Genomic DNA, 19,029 nt, shown 5'->3' on the forward strand with positions numbered 1-19,029 from the left:
CCAATTGATGGTTTACTGGGCCCAGGGGAGTTGATGGTCCGGCCTACAGACTGAGGATGAGTTTGGGGCTCATCAAACCCCAGAATCCTTTTTTTCCCCTTTTTTTAATTTGAAAAAACAGAATAAGAAAAAAGAAAAACAAAGGGAATACAAAATAAAATAAAACAAAACAAGAGAAAACATTGCCATGTGTCCAGTAGAACATTAGGGAGGATTCAAAATATATAACAAATTACCAGATCAAGAAAGTATATATAGTAGTAGAAGAAATTATATTTATAAATACTCATTTTTTCTTTACTTATAAATTGTTCTTTGGTTCTCTGCTGCCCACCTTATTTATTTTATTCTTTTTTTCACTCTTTCATCCTACCCATCACTTCCAAGCAAGCTGTAGTTAAGAAAAGCTCTCTCTCTCACACGCACACACATGCACACACCCCCCTTTCCTAGTCCTAGTCCTGGCTGCTTTACTTCTACTCCTTAACTTGCCTTGCTATGACTAACCGTCCCCCCTCCCCCATAGATTCCTCCCTTGTCTTTTCCCCTTACCTTTGCTTCCCTCTTCGCCCATCCCTCCCCACTTTATTTCTTTATAGATTTTGGAGGGTGCTATACCCTTTATGGTAGATATGTAGGGTTGCTTATTTAACCCATTCCCAATATGAGTAGATTTTCAGAACTATGAGCTTTCCTCCTTTTAATGCCTCTGTGTCTATTCTTCCTCTGTACCTCATTTGCATAACATAATTACTATTTTTACCATAACTCTGCTAATCTTTGTTTTGACCTACCCTATTGTTGATGTGAATCTTAAATATAGTATATATTTCCCATGTAAAAAAAACAAAAAACAAAAAAAACCCAGTTTCTCCATGTTTAAACAATTTGCCCATGTTGAGTTCTTGAAACTGATCTCTGATATTGGCTCTTTTATGTTCAATTTTCTGTTAAGTTTGGGTTTGGTTGATAGAAAATCCTGAAAATTTCATTGAATGTCCATTTTTTTCTCACTCATTATTATAGCTACTTTTGCTGGATGTGATATTTTTGGTGGCAGATCTAGTTCTTTTGATTGTTGGTAGATAGGATTCCAGGACCTGTGGTCTTTTATTGTAGCTGATGATAAATCCTGTACAATTCTAATTGTAACTCCAGCATATTTGAATTTTTTTTCTTTTTTCTTGCAAAATTTTCTATTTGATCTGGGAGTTTCAAAATTTGGCAATAATATTCCTGTACTGTTTCCCACAACGGTGGTTTCTTTAAGGTTGTGATTAATGGATTTTTTCTATTTCCACTTTCCCTTCATGTACTATATAATTCCAGGATAATTTTCTTGGATTATTTCCTGCATTATTGTGACAATGTTCTCTTTTTGGTCACAACTTTCAGGAAGCCCAATTATTCTTGTATTTTCTCTTCTTGATCTGTTCAGATCTGTCATTTTTCTTATGTTTCACATTCTGCTTCTAATTTTTCATTCTTTAGAATCTGTTTTGTTATTTCTGATCTCTCATAGTTTCACTTGGATTCCCCTTGCCTGATGATAATTTTTAAAGACTTATTTTCCTCTTTGAGACTCTATATCTCCTTTTCTAATTGGTTAAATTTTTTTTTTTTATAATTCTGTTTTTCTTGGGTGTTTTTTTTTTTAATTTTTCCTCAATGTCTCTTATTTGATTTGTAAATTCTTTTTCGAGTTTTTCTATAAATTCTCTTTGGGCAGGGAGCCATTTCACGTTACTCTTTATGGTAGAAGAAACTCTTTTTGTTTTTTTGTTTTTTGATTCTTGGGAAAATTTTATATTACATCATTAAAGAGATGGTTGAAAAAGGAAGCAAGTGGTAATTACAAACATCTTCATTGCAGGACCAGGAGATCATTATATACTTCAACAACAATACTAGATGATGACCAGTTCTGATGGATCAGGCCATCCTCAGCAACGAGATCAACCAAATCATTTCTAATGGAGCAGTAATGAACTGAACTAGCTATACCCAGAAAAAGAACTCTGGGAGATGACTAAAAACCATTACATTGAATTCCCAATCCCTATATTTATGCACACCTGCATTTTTTATTTCCTTCACAAGCTAATTGTACAATATTTCAGAGTCTGATTCTTTTTGTACAGCAAAATAATGTTTTGGTCATGTATACTTATTGTGTATCTAATTTATATTTTAATATATTTAACATCTACTGGTCATCCTGCCATTTAGGGGAGGGGGTGGGGGGGGTAAGAGGTGAAAAATTGGAACAAGAGGTTTGGCAATTGTTAATGCTGTAAAGTTACCCATGTATATATCCTGTAAATAAAAGGCTATTAAATAAAAAAAAAAAAAAGAAAAAAAAAAAAAAAAAACAAACATCTTCATTAAGAATAGGTCATGTCAGACTGACTTCATTTCCTTTTTAAAATTTGTAAACAAGGAGAGTGCTATGGATACCGTTTACCTAGATTTTAGCAAAGCTTTTTTTTTTTTTTAATTAAAGCTTTTTATTTTCAAAATATATACATGGATGATTTTTGACATTCACCCCTATAAAACCCTGTGTTCTATTTTTCCCCCTCTCTTCTCCTCCTCCCCCAGGAAGGTAGTGATCCAATGTATGTTAAATATGTGTAATTTCTCCATATATATTTCTACAAATATTATGCTGCACAAGAAAAATCAGATCCCAAAGGGAAAAAACATGAGAAAGAAAACAAAATGCAAGCAAACAACAACAAAAAGAGTAAAAATGCTAGGTTGTGATCCACACTCAGTTCCCACAGGCGTCTCTCTGGGTGTAGATGGCTCTCTTCATCACAAGATCACTGGAACTAGCATGAATCACCCCATTGTTGACAAGAGCCACATCCATCAGAATTGATCATCATATAATCTTGCTATTGCTGTGTACAATGATCTCCTGGTTATGCTTATTTCACTTAGCATCAGTACATGTAAGTCTCTCTTGGTATCTCTGAAAGCATCCCACTGATTGTTTCTTATAGAACCATAATATTCCATAACATTCATATACCATAATTTATTCAGCCATTCCCCAACTGTTGGGCATCCATCAGTTTCCAGTTTCTTGCAAGAAGCTATTTTTGCTCCAGTGTCCTCCTCTTCTTTGCCAGTTCATTTTTAAAAAAATAAGAGGTATTAGTGTAATCACCTCTAATTGTGGGTTGGGGGATAGGGCCTCAAGCTTCCTTTTAGCTCCCACCTCTGACAAGGAGCCCCAAATCAAACGCTCCATCCTCCTTGAAGTGCTCACAGCCAGCAGCGTCCCTGCCCCACCACTTCTGCACTCGCCTTTTGTGGAAGTGAAAGTCTCTGTGGTTACTTCTGAGACTACCTAGCTAGCTTGAGGAGTCCCCACGTGGTGTTTCCTTGAAACTCGCCCAAGAGTTGTTTGCACTTCTCATGGGTCAATCTCAGCCTAGGTCCTTCTTCAAATTTTGTTGGGTTGTACCAGGAGGATCCCATTCTGCTTCAAATTGTCTTAATTTTTTTTATCAGTCTATATTCACTCTAAGGTGCAAATTTGTTCTATTTGTGGGGAAAATCTGGAGAACTTGAAATATACCAATGCACTCTACCATCTTCCCAGAATCTTCCCTCAAGCCCTAGAATCCTAAATCTGCCCAGAAGATCTTTCCCACTAACATCTATTCCTATTTTAAAGGTCCTATTCACACTTTAGTCTGCCCTTTTAATTCTGATATATATGAGATTGCATTCTAGGTTCCCTCACCTAAATTTTGTCATCTTTTAATTCCTGTTGAGAGTCCTTCTTGACTATTTTGAGTTCAACTCCTATACTGGGTGGTCTACCACACATCATCCCAAGCTGGACAAAGGGGGGCCCTCTGTACTCCACATTTGGAGTTTTGGTTTTCACTTTATAAGCCTCCTTTGGCTATCAATGTCTCCATATTCAATTATCTGACAGGAATCTTCTTGAAACATTTGTCGGTCTCCTGTTTTTGTCAAATTAACCTCTTCATTTGAAGAACCTCTCCCAGAATGTACTATTACCATAATTCTTACTTTCTTCTCTTAACTCAGCCACAGATTTGCCCTGCACTCTCACAATCCCTAAACTTCAGATGAGGAGGAGCCCCAACCACGTTTTGAGTTTGAGTATTTCTAGAGGGAGGCATAAAAATATAATCCCGCAGATTCCAAATACCAATATTGACAACACAAATATCAAAGTCAGTACCTCAGGTCTAGTCATTTTGAAGATTTGTAAGCTGCCTTCTTCCCATGAAGTTCTGTACAACAAAGTTGTCTACATTCACCCCTTAGTTCACAAAAGGATTCCAAGTCCTGAGACTGAGTCTGCAGCCTCTAGCTCACAGAAGATCCAGCTTTCAAGAGGGTCAGGCTGGACAGTCAACTTCTCCTGCTTCATTGATCCCTTTACCTTGGTGACATGAATCCAGCCTCACTTGGCAATTCAGATTGTGGTTTCCATAGTCAGGCGTAACAGGTAGTAACTAGCTAGATTGCAGCTTTGCTTCCTTTCAGGAGTCTCTTGGTTGGAAAGAGTGTAGAGATAATTCCAAAAAGGGCTTTGGGTGGGTGAGTAGTTTTCTCCATCTAAGATCTGAAAGAGAGGATAATACTGTCAGGACATAAGTGTCGCAAGATCTTTGATCTCAAAAGGTGGGTAGCCCCTTTGACAGTCCTAAGTAGGGTAGTCCAAACAATGTCTTATATGGTGATAACCCCATATACCTTCTACAAGTCATATAGATTTTCCTTAAGGCAAGAAACAAACATTGGAATATCCCTTGATATTTTTGACCTTTTGTTCTTCCAGATGAATTTTGTTATTTTTTTTTCTACTTTTCTGAAAAAATTTTTGGGAGTTTGATTGCTATGGCACTGAACAAGTAGACTAATTTAGAATTGTCATTTTAGCTTAGCCTACCCATGAGCAATTGATATCTTTCCAATTGTTTAGATCTGACTTTATTTCTATGAAAAGTGTTTTTTTTTTAATTGTTGTTCATATAGTTTGAGGGTTTATCTTGGCAGATAGACCCAAATATTTTATTTCATCCATTTCAACTAGATTGTCATATTTGTTGGCATACAGTTGGGCAAAATAAATAGCTCTTAATTATTGCTTTATTTCTTTTTCATTGGTGGTAAGTTCACCTTTTTCATTTTTGATGCTGCTAATTTGGATTTTTTTCTCTACTTTTTCTAATCAAATTAAATCAAAGGCTTTTTATTTAGTTCAATAGTTTTCTTTCAATTTTATTAATTTCTTCTTTGATTTTCAGAATTTTTAATTTGGTATTTAATTGGGGGGTTTTACTTTGTTCTTTTTCTAGTTATTTAATTTCATGCCCAATTCATTGATCTCCTCTTTTTCTGTTTTATTCATGTAACTAATTAGAGGTGTAAAATTTCCCCTAAAAATTGCTTTGAAACCCCATCCCATGAGTTTAGGTATTTTGCTTCTCATTATTGTCATTCTCTTGGATGAAATTATTGATTGTTTCTATGTTTTGTCCTTCTATCCAGTCTTTCCCTTTTCTTTCTCCTTTCTCTTCCGACTTCCTTGTATGATAAGATACATTTCTATGCCCATCCAAGTGAATAATTATTTCCTCTTTGAGCCAAGATTAATAGCTGCAGACATTTTATTAATCTCTCCTTTTATTTTCATAATTTTTAATTTGGTATTTAATTGGGGGTTTTTATTTTGTTCTTTTTTTAGTTTTTTTTAGTTGAATGCCCAGTTCATGATGAGATTAAGCTTCAGACAATGCTTATCCCCATCCCTTCTTTCCTCTATTGTAATAGTTCTTTTGTGCCTCTTTAGTGTGATCTAACATCCCATTTTATCTCTCCTTTCCTCTTCTTCCAGAATAATCCTTTTCTACCCTTTTAATGTTTTTTTTCTTTTATTTCATCACATCAGAGTCAATTTATACCCATATCCTTTGGTTATATATATTCCCTCTAACTACCCTAATAAAAGATAAAATTTTCAAAAGTTTCAAGTATCATTTCCCATCTAGGGATGTCAATAGTTTAACCTTTAAACAATGTTTTTTGTTTTTTTTTTCCTTTCCTATTTACTTTTCTATGCTTCTTTTGAGTCCTGTGTTTGAAGATTAAATTTTCTGTTTAATTCTGGTCTTTTCAAGAGAAATGATTGAAAGTTTCTTCATTAAAGATACATTTTCTCTCTTGAAATATAATTCTCAGTCTCACTGGGTAGTTGATTCTTGGTTGTAATCCTTTGTCCTTTGCCTTCTGGAGTATGGTATTCCAGACTTTCTGATCCTTTATTGTAGAAGCTTGACAGATCCTGGGTCCTTAATACTTAAATTGTTTTCTTTTTCTTTTTTTTTTCCCTGGCAGCTTGAAGCATTTTAAACTTATAGTTCTAAATTATAGTTCTAGAGTTTTGCAGCAATGTTTCTTGGGGTTTTCCTTGTGTTTTTGGAGGTGATTGATGGGTTCTTTTAAAGGCCATTTTATCCTTTGATATCAGGGCAGTTTTCCTTGATGATCTCTTGAAGAATGCTATCCAGGCCCTTTTTTTTGATCATGGTCTTCAGGTAGACCAGTAATTTTAAAATTGTCTCTCCTGATCAGCTGCTTTTTCGGTGAGGTATTTTACATTTTCTTACATTTTTTCATTCTTTTTTAGTTTCCTTGATTCTTGATGACTCATAGCTTCCATTTGCCCAGTTCTAGTTTTTAATATATGATTTTCTTCAGTTAGCTTTTGTTTCTTCTTTTCCATTTGATTAATTCTACTTTTCAAGATAGTGTACTCCCTTCTCCCTTTTAGAGGTGAGTTTATTTAGATTTTAAGCTCCTTGAGGAGTCTTTCTTCCTTTCTTCTTCCTTCCTTTCTTCCTCCTTTCCTCCCTTCCTTCCTCCCTCCCTCCCTCCCTCTCTTCTTTCCTCTCTCCCTCTCTCTTCCCTCATTTCATCTATCCCTCTCTCCTCTCCCTCCTTCCCTCCCTCCCCCTCCCTTTTTTCTTCCTTTCTTTCTCTTTCTCTCTCTCTCTTTCTTCATTTAGCCAATTGTATTTAAGGAATTGTTTTCCTTAGTCAATTTTTGTTCTTCTTTTTCCAAGCTATTGACTCTTTGTTGCATACCTTCTGTTTCTTTTCCTGATTTTTCTTCTGCCTTTCTTATTTGCCTTTTAAATCCTTTGTGAATACTACCAAGAAGCCCCTTTGAGCTTAAGAACAATTCATATCACCCTTTGAGATTTTTTATGTTAGCATTTTGTTCTCTTCTGAGTTGATGTTTTGGTCTTCCCTGTCACAAAGTAGCTTTTTGTGGTTAAGGTTCTTTTCTGTTTCTTGCTCATTTCCTCTTTCCCTCCCTCCCTTCCTTCCTTCCTTCCTTCCTTCCTTCCTTCCTTCCTACTTTTAAGATTGAGCTCTGCTTTTGTGGTACAGAGGGTGCTGTCCTAACCTGCTTGTGCTCTAAGCCTTGGTTTTAGCATGGGGCCTCTTGTGTTTGATATCTTGCTACGGCAAGGGTAACCCCTACCTCTTTCTCTAGGCAACAGCCTGGTTTCTCAGACTGAGAATTTGCCTTCTCTGTTACGACTAAAGGCTACCCCACAGATCTATTCTGCTACTAAGCCAGGACTGAGGGTCTCAGTTTCTGGGCTTTTCTGAGCAATTAATCCAATGGTTTCTTATTCCATCTATCTAATTTCTGTAATTTCTTATCAATATTTGGCCATGCTTTGGTCACAAAATTTACTTTCAACATACCCTGTGCTACTGGATCATGTGGATCTAGTCCTGAATATTTTCTCATCCTTTCCTTCATTCTCTCTAGGAACTGTGAGGGTGACTCATTTTTTTCCTGATTTATCTCAAATGCCTTATTGATGTTATGTAACTTTGGGACTGAGCTCTCAATACCTTCCACTCTCAATTCCTTGAAATCTTGCATGTCCTTTCTATCTATGAACTCCATTGTTATTGTCCCATTCGGAGTCCTTATTGGGGAATTTCCTTTCAGTAGCTATCATTCCTGGACCAGGAAGATGCCTCAGTTCCCAAGTTTCCATGGCTGCCTCCTAATTATTCCTTTTTCCTCTCCAGTAACAATAAATTTAGACTGGATATTAATTCAGCTCAGATATAGAAAACTGGTCCTAGGAACTGATCTATCTGTTTAGCCAATCCTATTAGATCCCCAATTAAAGACTTCATTTCTTTCTGAATTTTTTATGGGTCTTGATCCCACAGGGATGCCTACCACCAGCCAAACTGCATTCACAAAAACATTGATTTTAACTGTTTTCTTCTTACCCTTATCCCTAGTTTGTGAACTCTCTTCCCAATTTGCTAGCATCCTTCCCTGGACTGTCATTGAGGATTTCTGGGGGTCCTTCCCCTCTTGCTCTTTGAGCTCTTCTTTGCCATCCTAGGCTTACCAAGAAGTCCCACCTCTCTCATGCTAGCATGAACCCCTAACCATCAAAGTAGTATTAAATTACCGTTTTCTTGCCTTGCTCAAGATCTCTGCTTGCCTGTTCTGTCCAGATCTTCCTTTCTTTCTTGTTCAGTCACTCTGCTCCTGGTGCTAACTGAAAGTCCTGGGCTCCTAATCGCAGGGAACAGCCTGAAGGAGGAAGTGAGTACTGCTGGAAATGGCTTTTCTGTATCTCCACAACCTGGGCCAACCCTCTGGGTTTGGGATCCTGGAGGAGCCCCCATGTGGTAATGAACTTGATCAATTGTCCAAGGCTCCCCAAAACATTAGAAAATTTCTGCAGTCAGTGAACGAGTATTTCTTGTGCTCTTGCAGGAAATGGGTGCATCCTTCAGGTGGAGGAGTGCTCGCTGGTACAGAAAGGAGAGTGTGCTTATATTAATCAACTCCCCCCCGCCCCCCAGGTGCCATCATCTCCTCGCAATTGTTCCTGATTGGTCAGTGTTCTGCTGACTGGCAGTATTTCCCTCTCTGCTTTCTTCATGCCCTCCATTCTTCCCATGTTCAAAGATGACAGAAAATTCCCCCTACAGGGTAACTTGGTTAAAATGCAATTAGCCTATTAAGCATGCTCATTTCTCATTTGCCTTTACTAGGTCATTGACCCTGACTAGTTTGAGGCAGATTGGCGTCTATGGTAAGACTGTGGTTGAAAAGGATACAGGGACTCATTTCGGATTGATTGAAAATACCTGTTAAGCATCTTTGTTGATTATTATCTGAATTCTCAGAATTCTAGCTCTCTACAGAAAATAGACTGTTTTTTTATCCCATCCTGGGGCCCATCTATCACAATATCCTTGGAGAGAGGCAGATTTTCGTTAAAATGAGTGGAAATGCTGGTCAAAAATCTAGAATGTAATGAATTAAAGTATGATTTCTAAAGGTATAGTAGAATGGGTGAAGTAGGTCTGAGGAGGAGGGATGAGGACTGGGCAACAGTCACATGGGCATGCCAAAAGCCCCTGAGCCAGGGATAATGGCCAGCCATCCAGGGACTTACTGGAACTGGAAATGTGAACTTAGCCTTCTGCCTCAACAGAATTTAAGTCCTTCTGCAGCAGGGCCAGACAGCCTCTGAGGGGGTGTGGGCTCTTGACTCCTCTGGTAGCCTCATCTGGAAGTTGCCTGAAACTGGTGAGAGATGAAAAGTGCGCAGTGACTGTTCTCTTGTTTTCCAGGTTCTACCAGTCCATTTTTAGTGTCAGCTTGTCTTCGTGGTGCAGTGAATGAAAACACTTCTGCACCTGTGACTCAAGCACAGAACTCTTTATTCACTAAGTATGAAATGGAACTTGAAAGCCAGAGAAAACTTATTCCTTACCCTGGAAAGGAACATATTGAACGGGTTTTAGAAGAGTACTCACATCAAGTGAAAGACTTACAGAGAAGACTGAATGAAGTGAGTTCTTTTGCCTTCCAGGGCACCCTGATGTTCAAGAGAACTTAGTGTGAGAAAAGAAGTTACAGACTTATTTATCATATCACTTCTCATGTGCCTGATTTTCCATTGAACCAGAATTAGGTTGCTGAAAATTATTCAAAATCATCCTGAGTAAGAATATAGATAGGAAACATATCACTTAAGATATAGTGCCTCTGACATTCCTTCTTATACGACCACTCATAACTTTGGTCATAAGAATGAATGGATCTTCTTCTCTTTCTGGCATATTCAAACTTTTTCCAAAACTTTTCCCCAAAACTCCTAGTTTTAGAGTTTTTAATAAGAATAAACTAGGAATCGATTCAAATAATGTACTAAAACTTAACATAGTACTGTGTGTGTTAAGAATAGCAGGTAAGTTTGGGTTTAAGAACATCAAATTCCCCCACAAATTCCCTAGTGATAAAGAAAAAATGCTCAGGACAATTAAGAGACAAGTAAAAAATCTTGTTAGTTGGTGTGTGAAAACCTATGGTTGCAGCTGCCCAAGAACTGCATGATCAGGAATGAGTGACACCACAGCAGAAGTGCAGATACCATATGGGTCCATTTGTGTTTTATAGTGGAGTTTGGGCAAGTATAAATGAATGACATCATGAAATGCTGCTGATAAGACCTGCCTTGTGCTAGCAGACCCCATCCAGAGAGCTGCAGACCACATAACCTGTGATACCTAAAATGTGACATGTCTTCAGACCTGGGAGATTGTGTTAGGTAATGAGACATTAGTGTATAGGAATGTTAATATCTGTACCTAGAGCAATGAAAATGAGTGTAGAATAAACTATATGTGGGGACTGTCCTTGAAACCTTTCAGAGTGCTGAGCTTCATGAAAAACAGAAATTCCATCTGAGGCAGTCAGTCATTGACTTGCAGACAAAGCTTCAAGAGATGCAGATGGAGAGAGATGCCTTGGCTGATATCAGGTTGGTGACTACAGTGAGTGTGGCTAGTGTTTCATACTCTCAGGATCACAAACATTAGAGATGGTGATAGCTCACTTGCTGGGTGACCTCATTCTAGCTGAGTGACCTCGTTCCAAGCTACACTGAGGTTCCTTGTCTGTTACTGCTTTTATAGGGTACTGTGAAAATTTCAAAACAAAAATTACTGATTTCCCTTGATCATCACTACAATCAGGTGAGAGAGATATTCTTACTGTCCTCTATATAGGGAAATGGAAGCTGAGACAGAGGTCATGACTTCCTCATGATTACACTTGGGGAGTATCTGAAGCCAGGTGTGAATTTCCTAATTTCTGAGCCTATTACTCTACACCCTGTGTTGCTTAGGAGATTGGAAGAATAGATTTCTATGTTCCATTCAAAATTGGATTCTGTTGTTTTACAATGATTTAATACATTATTCTGCCATGAAAGATCATTGTGTAAGTGCTAAATGATACTTTGTGTAAATAATCAAAATATTCAATACTTTTACTTTTGTAGTAGTAGTTTTAATATATTTGAATTTCTGATCTTGTTGACAAAGAGACAACCAGTGCAGCATTTAATATTAGTATCTTCCTTGAACATCTGTGAAGATATTTATGCTTCTACTCTTACCAATTAGAAAATAATTTGATAAGTGGGGAGCACCAGATGCCACTTGAATCCAGTATCTTGATTTCCTGATCCAGGATTTGCTGTTGAATTGAGTACATTCTAATCATCTATGTGAAAAGGCTCTTGTGGAATAATTTAGCGAATACTTAGAATATATTGAGGGCCATAGAATTTAGAGCAAGAATCACCTTAAAGACTAGCCTGATAGATTTATAACTGGAAGAGAGGTTACAGATTACTAGCCCCTTCATTATACAGATGAGGAAGCTGAGGCTAGACAAAGGTAAAGTGACTTATCAAGACTGTACCAAAAATAAGGGGCAGAGCTGAGGTTTGGATTTAGGGTCTCAGCATCTTTTAACACAGCACTTTTTCCTGCAGAATCACAAAGTCCTTTAGACTAAACAAAGGAGGAAAAGTTAAATACCTTGTAGAAGATTGGCGCACTATTGAAAAAGTTTGTAACTAAATTGAAGGTTTTGGTTGTCAGTGTTTTGTCTTTCCTATTTATTATATTAGCTAAAGAGAGACTGAATAGCTTACTTCGTTTTAACTAAAGTCTCATCTTCTGTAAGCAGGCTTTCCCCATTTTTCTTGGCTTCTTTATGCTTTCCCTCTGAGATTAGCCACAATTTATTCCATATAAACATTCCGTTTTTGCACATATTTGTTTGCATGCTGAACACTTCATTAAACAATGGGCTTGGCTCTACTTTGTTCTTTGTTAGTTCTTATAGATCTTCCGAGGCTTCTCAGGATTCATTATATGCATTGTTTTTTGTTTTTTGTTTTTTGTTTTTTTTAAACAGCACATTAGTATTCCATTACATTTATGTACCTCATTCCCTAATTGATAGGCATCTACTTTGTTTCTTAATACTTTATCACATAAAGTACTGTTATAAATATTTAGAACTATATGGGAACATTTTATTCACTCTCCAAAATTATTTTTTACTATTTCACAGCTCTACCAAAATATTTTAGTGTGTCTGTTTTCCAAAAATCCCTCCAACATTGACTGCCATTTCATATATTGCCACTTTGGAGTAGGTGTAAGGTAAAATCTCAGAGTTGTTTTTATTTGCCTTTCTCTTGTTATTAGTCATTTTGAACCAATATGCTGTGAATATTTTATAATTCTTTTTTTTGAGAATTGTTGTTCATAGTCTTTTGATCATTTCTCTATTGGGGAATGACTATTAGTTTTAAATATTTATTAATTGTTTATGTTTCTTGGATGGCAAACTTTTCTCAGAGAAATTTGCTACAATTTTTTTTCCCCATTTGGCTACTTTGCTTTTTATCCTAGATGCATTAATGTTATCTGTGAAGAAGCTTTTCAGTTTCAAGTTCCCTTTTTTACTGCAAATTACAGTATTATGTTCGTTCAATTACTTTACCTTAGTCTTTATGAGTGGTTCTGTTCCCACTGGCTCTCTTATTAGTTTCTTTTTCTCGTTTATATGGTTATATGTTTCTTACCCTTTTTTCCCTTCTCATTCATTTAGATTGACCCTTCTTCTCTTCAGCTTTTTTAGTTTTAAAATTTTAATTAAGCCCCTTTCCAAAAGAATATTTTTTTTCTCTTCATTTATTGTCTTTTTTTGTTTGTTTGTTTGTTTGCTCTAGGATCTCATTCTCTGATTTTTGATCTCTATAATTATGGTCTTTATTTTCTCTGCATTTTTCATGCAGTCCAAGCTTCTAAGATATCCATTCCAGGTTCTCCCCTGTAGGTTCTCTGCCACTGCCAATGTAAGACTTACCCCATGAATTCCCTTTTTCCATTGTGCTTCACTTCCAGAATTAGCAATCTTTTTAATCATTTGCACATTTCTAATATACTGCAATTTGTTTAGCTATTTTCCAGTTCATGGGCATCCTTTTAAAATCTAGTTTTTTTGCTTCTTTTCCTTCTTTTAACCCCATTTTCAGGATCCAAGAAATTTGTTTTGCTTTGGAGGGCTTTCCCCAGTAGTATTTATCACCTCTTTATCACCCCCTTAATCCCCACTTATTTTCCTGTTTAACTATTTCTGCCCTGTCTTGTTTGCAAATGTGTGTTCATCCATTTTTGAATGATTTATAGAAGAATGACATTGACATTCATATTATGCCCATCCTTCATCCTTTTCTTCATGTTTGAATATGCTTCTCATGCCTCCTTTTTGAGGGGGATCAGAAATAATAAGCTCCATTTTCTTTTTACTGTGCTAGTATAGTCCTCATTCTCTTGCTCCCCCTTTCCCTTAAAATCTTTAGCACAGAATCAGCTTTCCCCTAGGTCCATCCAAAAAACCAACCAGACAAACAATTCCCTTAATACCGTTTGAAAATAATAAGGTTCTAAAAGGTTACTTGTTTTTCTTCCTTCATTAAATTGTCAGCAACATCATATAACTCCTTTCAATTGCTTAAATTTACCTTTCTTGGTTTCCCTTTAGGTTTTAAAGTAGCTACTTTTTTTTTTTTTTTGTCAAAAAATGATCTATTCCATGCTTTTGGCATATTACAGGATCTTCCTGGGTTTATAGAAAAAGCTGGCTGCATTAATATAATCCTGACTGTGTTTTCTTTGTATATTAGGTACTTTGCAGTAAGTTTCCTTTAATGTAGAAGCTCAAGATTTTGGCTATGACATTCTTGGGATTTTTCTTTTTGGGGATTCTTTCAGAAGGTGATAATAAATTTCTATCTTTACTTTGCCCTCTGGTCTTAATACCTTCTGGTCATTTTCATTATGTACCTGTATAATGTTCATGCTTTTAAAAAATAATGGATTTCAAGAGTCTTAATGATTTTACAAGTATTTCTTCTTGATTTGGTTTCCAATTTGGTTGTTTTTGATATATATTTTATATTTTTGTCTATTTCAGTTTTTAAAAAATTTGTTCTCAAATCTCTTGCTATCTTTTAGAGTCATTGATGACTATTTCTTCTAATTTTCAGAGTTCATTACTTGGATAAAGTTTAATAATTTTTGTTTTAAGGTATTTCTTCTAATTCTTGCCTTCAGGCTTTTTATTTCATTTTAAAAATCTTCTTTGCTTATTTTTCCCCTGGATATTCATATATCCTTATAGAAGATCTTTTTTTTTTCCTTAGAGTCTCTGTAATTATTACACAGTTATACTTTATTTCTAAGTGAGATTTTTTTGGGATCTCTACATTTACAGTAAAAATTTTCTTATATTGGTTGGGGTTTTCCTTGGTTTGCTCACATCTCCAACTTTAGTTCCTGATTTAAGGCTTTACTGTAAGGGCCAGGCTTTGCTTCTTGGCTGTGATTTGGAATGATAATGGTTGGCCCTGTTAGGATCTTTCCTGTATTATCTCAGTTTCTGTGATAACCTGCTTTAGGTTCTTTGAGGATCATAGTTTGAATCATCAGGGCCCTGTATCTTGGGGCAGTGACTTAAGCCTCAGAACTTCTCTGCTTTGGGCTGCCCTTGTCTGAGCACTCCTGAGCCTCACTGGTTGCTGCTACTCTTTGGGGAACTTCTAGGATCTCTGTTTTGGACATTCAGTTATTTCCATTTTTGTGCCCCCATTTGGGTTTTCTTGGCAAAGATAGTGGAGTAGTTTTCCATTTCCTTCTCCAGCTCATTTTACAGAAGAACAAACTGAGGCAGACAGTTAAGTAACTTGAACAGTGTCATACAGCTAGAGAGTGTCTGAGGCCAGATTTGGATTCTACCCATTATGCTATCTAACTGCCTTCTGAGATCTCTGGGAGTTTTTTCAGGACCTAGAGAATCCTGACTTCCCCAGAACTTTCAATGGAGCCTTTCATTCTTACTGCCTCCATACACAAATTGCTGCACACTGTTTTGTGTTTCTGGATGACTTTTCATTATACTGAGAAGCTCCTTGTTTGTCTGTTCTGGCCCTGACATGGCTGCTAGTCCTCTTTTCTACTGCCTGTGGACTTTGCCTGATTTGTTGTTGTTGTTGTTCAGGTCCATCATTTTTTTCCCCTTAAGTTTTTTGATTACTATTCAGTCTGCTACAAATTAGCAGGTGTTTTTTTTTTTTTTTTTTTTTTTTTTTTTTTTTTTTGCTGGAGTAGATATTGTGGGAGAAGTATTATTCAGATATATTTTAACTCCATGTTCACCAAAATTTTTTAAATTGCCTATTGCCAGAATAAAGCCAGCTTTGAATAGGAGTTTAAGTATTTTTTTTCTCTTTTACTTTGTTCCATAGACGAAGGGAGACTCTTTCTCAGGAAGATTTAAGAAATCAACTCCAAACTACAATTCATGAACTTGAAACTGCCAAACGCCTTCAGGAAGAGATGCTGAGGGAGAGCACCAATCAGACAGAGCAGCTCAGAAAGGTGATGCTCAGTCATGAAGGAGTGCTCCAGGAAATCCGAGCCATTCTTGTGGACTATGAAGAGACCACAGGCAAGAGAATATATGAGCATGAGACCATCTCTACTCTCCACGTGCGCAACTTGGGCACAGCTATTAGTAAACTTCTAAGAGAATTAGACACGGAAGTGTCTTATCTTAAAGGGAGGATTTTTCCAGTAAGTGGTGAGAACACTATTTTTTTTTTAACCAGCTAATTTTAGATGCTTCTTATATGTGATACTTTAAAATTTATTGAAATAACATTGCTTTTTAGCACATATTAATGATGGGATAAGCTCCCATCTTGTTGTATGCTAATAAAGCTGTTGCCCCAGTGGCTTCCTTCTATGCTCACCACCCTAGCTCGAGTCACTTAACTTGTATTAGCTTTAAAGGGTAGTCAAGAAGCTAGAAGAATAGAGTCCTAGTAGCTCCTTAGTTTTCAGTTTTATTGAAAACTTCAGTATCACCTGAACAAAGGCTTGAATGTGCTTCTCACTAACTCATCCCAATCTTTAAAAAAAACACAAAACAAAACAGGTAGAAGATCAACTCGAATCATTGAAAACTGAATCACAGAACAAAATAGAACTGCTTCTTCAGCAGCATCAAGATAGGTAAGCCTCTTTCCTTGTTTAGTTTAAGACACTGAGGCCACTGTGGGATTGGGGGGAGGGTTTGGTGGTCAGAGGGCTATGCCTGGAGTCAGAAAGACTTGAGTTTCAATCTGGTTATTAAATATACTTTGTAGCTGTGTGACCTTGTGCAAATCACTTCACTTTTGTCTGCCTTAGCTTGCTCATCTATAAAATGATTTTTGTGAGGATCAAATGACTTAATATTTGTAAAATACTTTATTAACCTTAAAGCACTAAATAAATGTTAGTGGTTTATCATTATCATCATCATTTAAAAATCTCCATGTTTCTGGGAAAATTAGCAAATAAAAGCAACAAAAAATTAATCTTTTTTATTAAGTGCTTTATACTTATTTATATATAATGTATAATGCTTATATTTACATATATATAAAATATACCTTTATTAAGTGCTTATACATATTGTGGGTACAAAGACAAAAGAGATCCCCTGCTTTCATGAGACATCTGTTAGGAAAAACCAGATATACACATATAAGTGAATGCAAAATATGTCCTTAGCACAGTAAAAGTCACTTCTGTTGGGAGGGTATATGTGTAAGGGAAACCACTGGTACATAAGGACTACCAAGAGATAGCATTTGAGTTGAGCTTTGGAGAGACTTAAGAATTCTCCAAGGCAGAGGTCAGGAGAGAGAGCATTCCAGAAATGGGAGTCCACCTGGACAAAGGTGCAAAGAGAAGAAATGAAGGGTTATGTATACAGCAGTAATAAGCAGGCCAGTGTGGTGTAAGAAATAGTAGGTAATATATAATACCCTTGGAAAGATAGGCTGGTACCATCTTGTGAAGAAATTGAAATGCCAAAAAGAAAGGTTTGTGTTTTATTCTGCAGGCAGTAGGGAACCACAGAGAGTGACATGGTCAGAAATGTGCTGTAGCAATACCACTTTGACCCCTCTGTGGAAGACAAACTGGAGAAAGCAGAGAGACTTAAGATGGAGATACAGGCAGTGAGGAGACTATTGCAATAATCCAAGGACATGCTGGGGGTCTGACTACTCTAGTAGCCAGTGACATCATTTCTAATAAGATGAGTGGTGTCTTAGGGTCAAAATGGAATTGGAACTCACAATATGAGCTGCTCAAAGGTGGTGAGTTCCCCTTTCAGGGAGATCTTGAAGTCGTGGCTGGGTGATGACTTTGTAAGGTATTTTTTAAGTAGGGATTCCTTTCATGGATGGTGGTTTCCAACTTCTGTGACTCTTATCATTTATAATATTTGTAGGTTAAATTTTTTCTGTTTTTGGAATAATTTATAATTTGGTGAAATTCTCTGTGTCCCAAATCTGATCATTTTTCTTTCTTTATAGGATTGAGCAATTAATGAATGAGCATGAACTTGAAATAACAGGACTGAGTGAGAAAGCTAGCAGTGCTCGGAGCCAAGCCAACAGTATCCAGAGTCAATTGGAAATCATTCAGTATGTGTCCTAGTTGCTTGATTCTAATATGCAGTTAGCTTCTTTTTTTTAGATTTTCATTAATTTTCTCTTAAGGATCCAACATTTCTCTTAAGGATCCAACAATGCCATAACATTTTTTGGATTTTTAAAAATAGAAGATACTTTTACAGCTAAATATGATTACATATGTAGTATTTTGTCCTCATCAGATTACTACTAGCTAAGTTCTTGAGCCTCTTTAAATAAAAAAGTGTAAGGAAGTTTTGCATTCCAAGATATTTAGTATATTATTAATTATTAGAAATATTATTTATGTTTATTATAAATTATTTATAATTTGAACTAAAATTTTAATAATCATTTTGGGACAAATTATGTCAGGTGAAGAGGTCTAGTTTTTAATGGCTGTGGTCCCCTTAGATGTCATATTTGTTATTCTTAGGTGGTGGTTTGCTTTTTATTTTTCTAAACACTTCTTAGAGAACAAGCAAGGAATCAAAATTCAATGTATATGCGTCAGCTCAGTGAACTGGAATCTACTGTTTCTCAACTACGTTCTGAATTAAGAGAAGCCAAAAGGATGTATGAAGACAAGGTGAGTTTAGGTTTTGGCATTATACTTGAGGAAACTAATTCATATGAATTCAATCCTTTGTATTCTAAGAGTGAGGTCACTTTTATACACTTTAATTCAAAATTAAAAGCACTTCCAAACTGGGATTAAAAGATACATTTGGTCCTATTTACACATCATTTAGAAATCATGGATACCATGTTTTTAGTTGAATTTCCTGTTCAAGGTAACAACTCTTAATATAGATGATTTTCTAGCTTCAGATTTTGGAAGAAAGATAGTAAAGTGAAAAATGAATGAAATCCTAGTGGCCTCTCCTGTCCCTTTGGAAAGTTTCTCAGGAATTTCTTGATTGTAAGGTGCTGTCCCCACCATGACTCAGCACATCTTTGACCTACTTTCTTTCTTTACACCAGCTGTTGGTCTGTGCCTAAAAAAGCAAGTCCATCTTAGTGTTACTTTTAATGCATCACAACTCTTCTGAACTCCCTGTCCTGTATAATTATTGCACTT

General features: G+C 36.3%; 1 protein-coding gene across 12 annotated transcripts in view; it reads left to right on the forward strand.

Annotated features, from left to right (window-relative positions):
- CCDC158 (coiled-coil domain containing 158) overlaps positions 1-19,029 on the forward strand; it is a 124,388-nt gene that overhangs the window by 22,092 nt on the left and 83,267 nt on the right. For 10 of the 12 annotated variants that reach the window (XM_023505714.2, XM_031942889.1, XM_031942887.1 and 7 more), the window contains 6 exons: positions 9,685-9,905; positions 10,768-10,877; positions 15,726-16,053; positions 16,418-16,494; positions 17,850-17,960; positions 18,423-18,537. In XM_023505714.2, coding sequence (XP_023361482.1) covers positions 9,685-9,905; positions 10,768-10,877; positions 15,726-16,053; positions 16,418-16,494; positions 17,850-17,960; positions 18,423-18,537 — 962 coding nt within the window. Of the gene's footprint in view, positions 1-9,684; positions 9,906-10,513; positions 10,665-10,767; positions 10,878-15,725; positions 16,054-16,417; positions 16,495-17,849; positions 17,961-18,422; positions 18,538-19,029 lie in introns of those variants that run through there. The other 2 variants (XM_031942893.1, XM_031942892.1) reach the window with 2 other exon arrangements.

The sequence above is a fragment of the Sarcophilus harrisii genome, chromosome 6 (genome assembly GCF_902635505.1).
Source record: "Sarcophilus harrisii chromosome 6, mSarHar1.11, whole genome shotgun sequence".
NCBI lineage: Eukaryota > Metazoa > Chordata > Mammalia > Dasyuromorphia > Dasyuridae > Sarcophilus > Sarcophilus harrisii.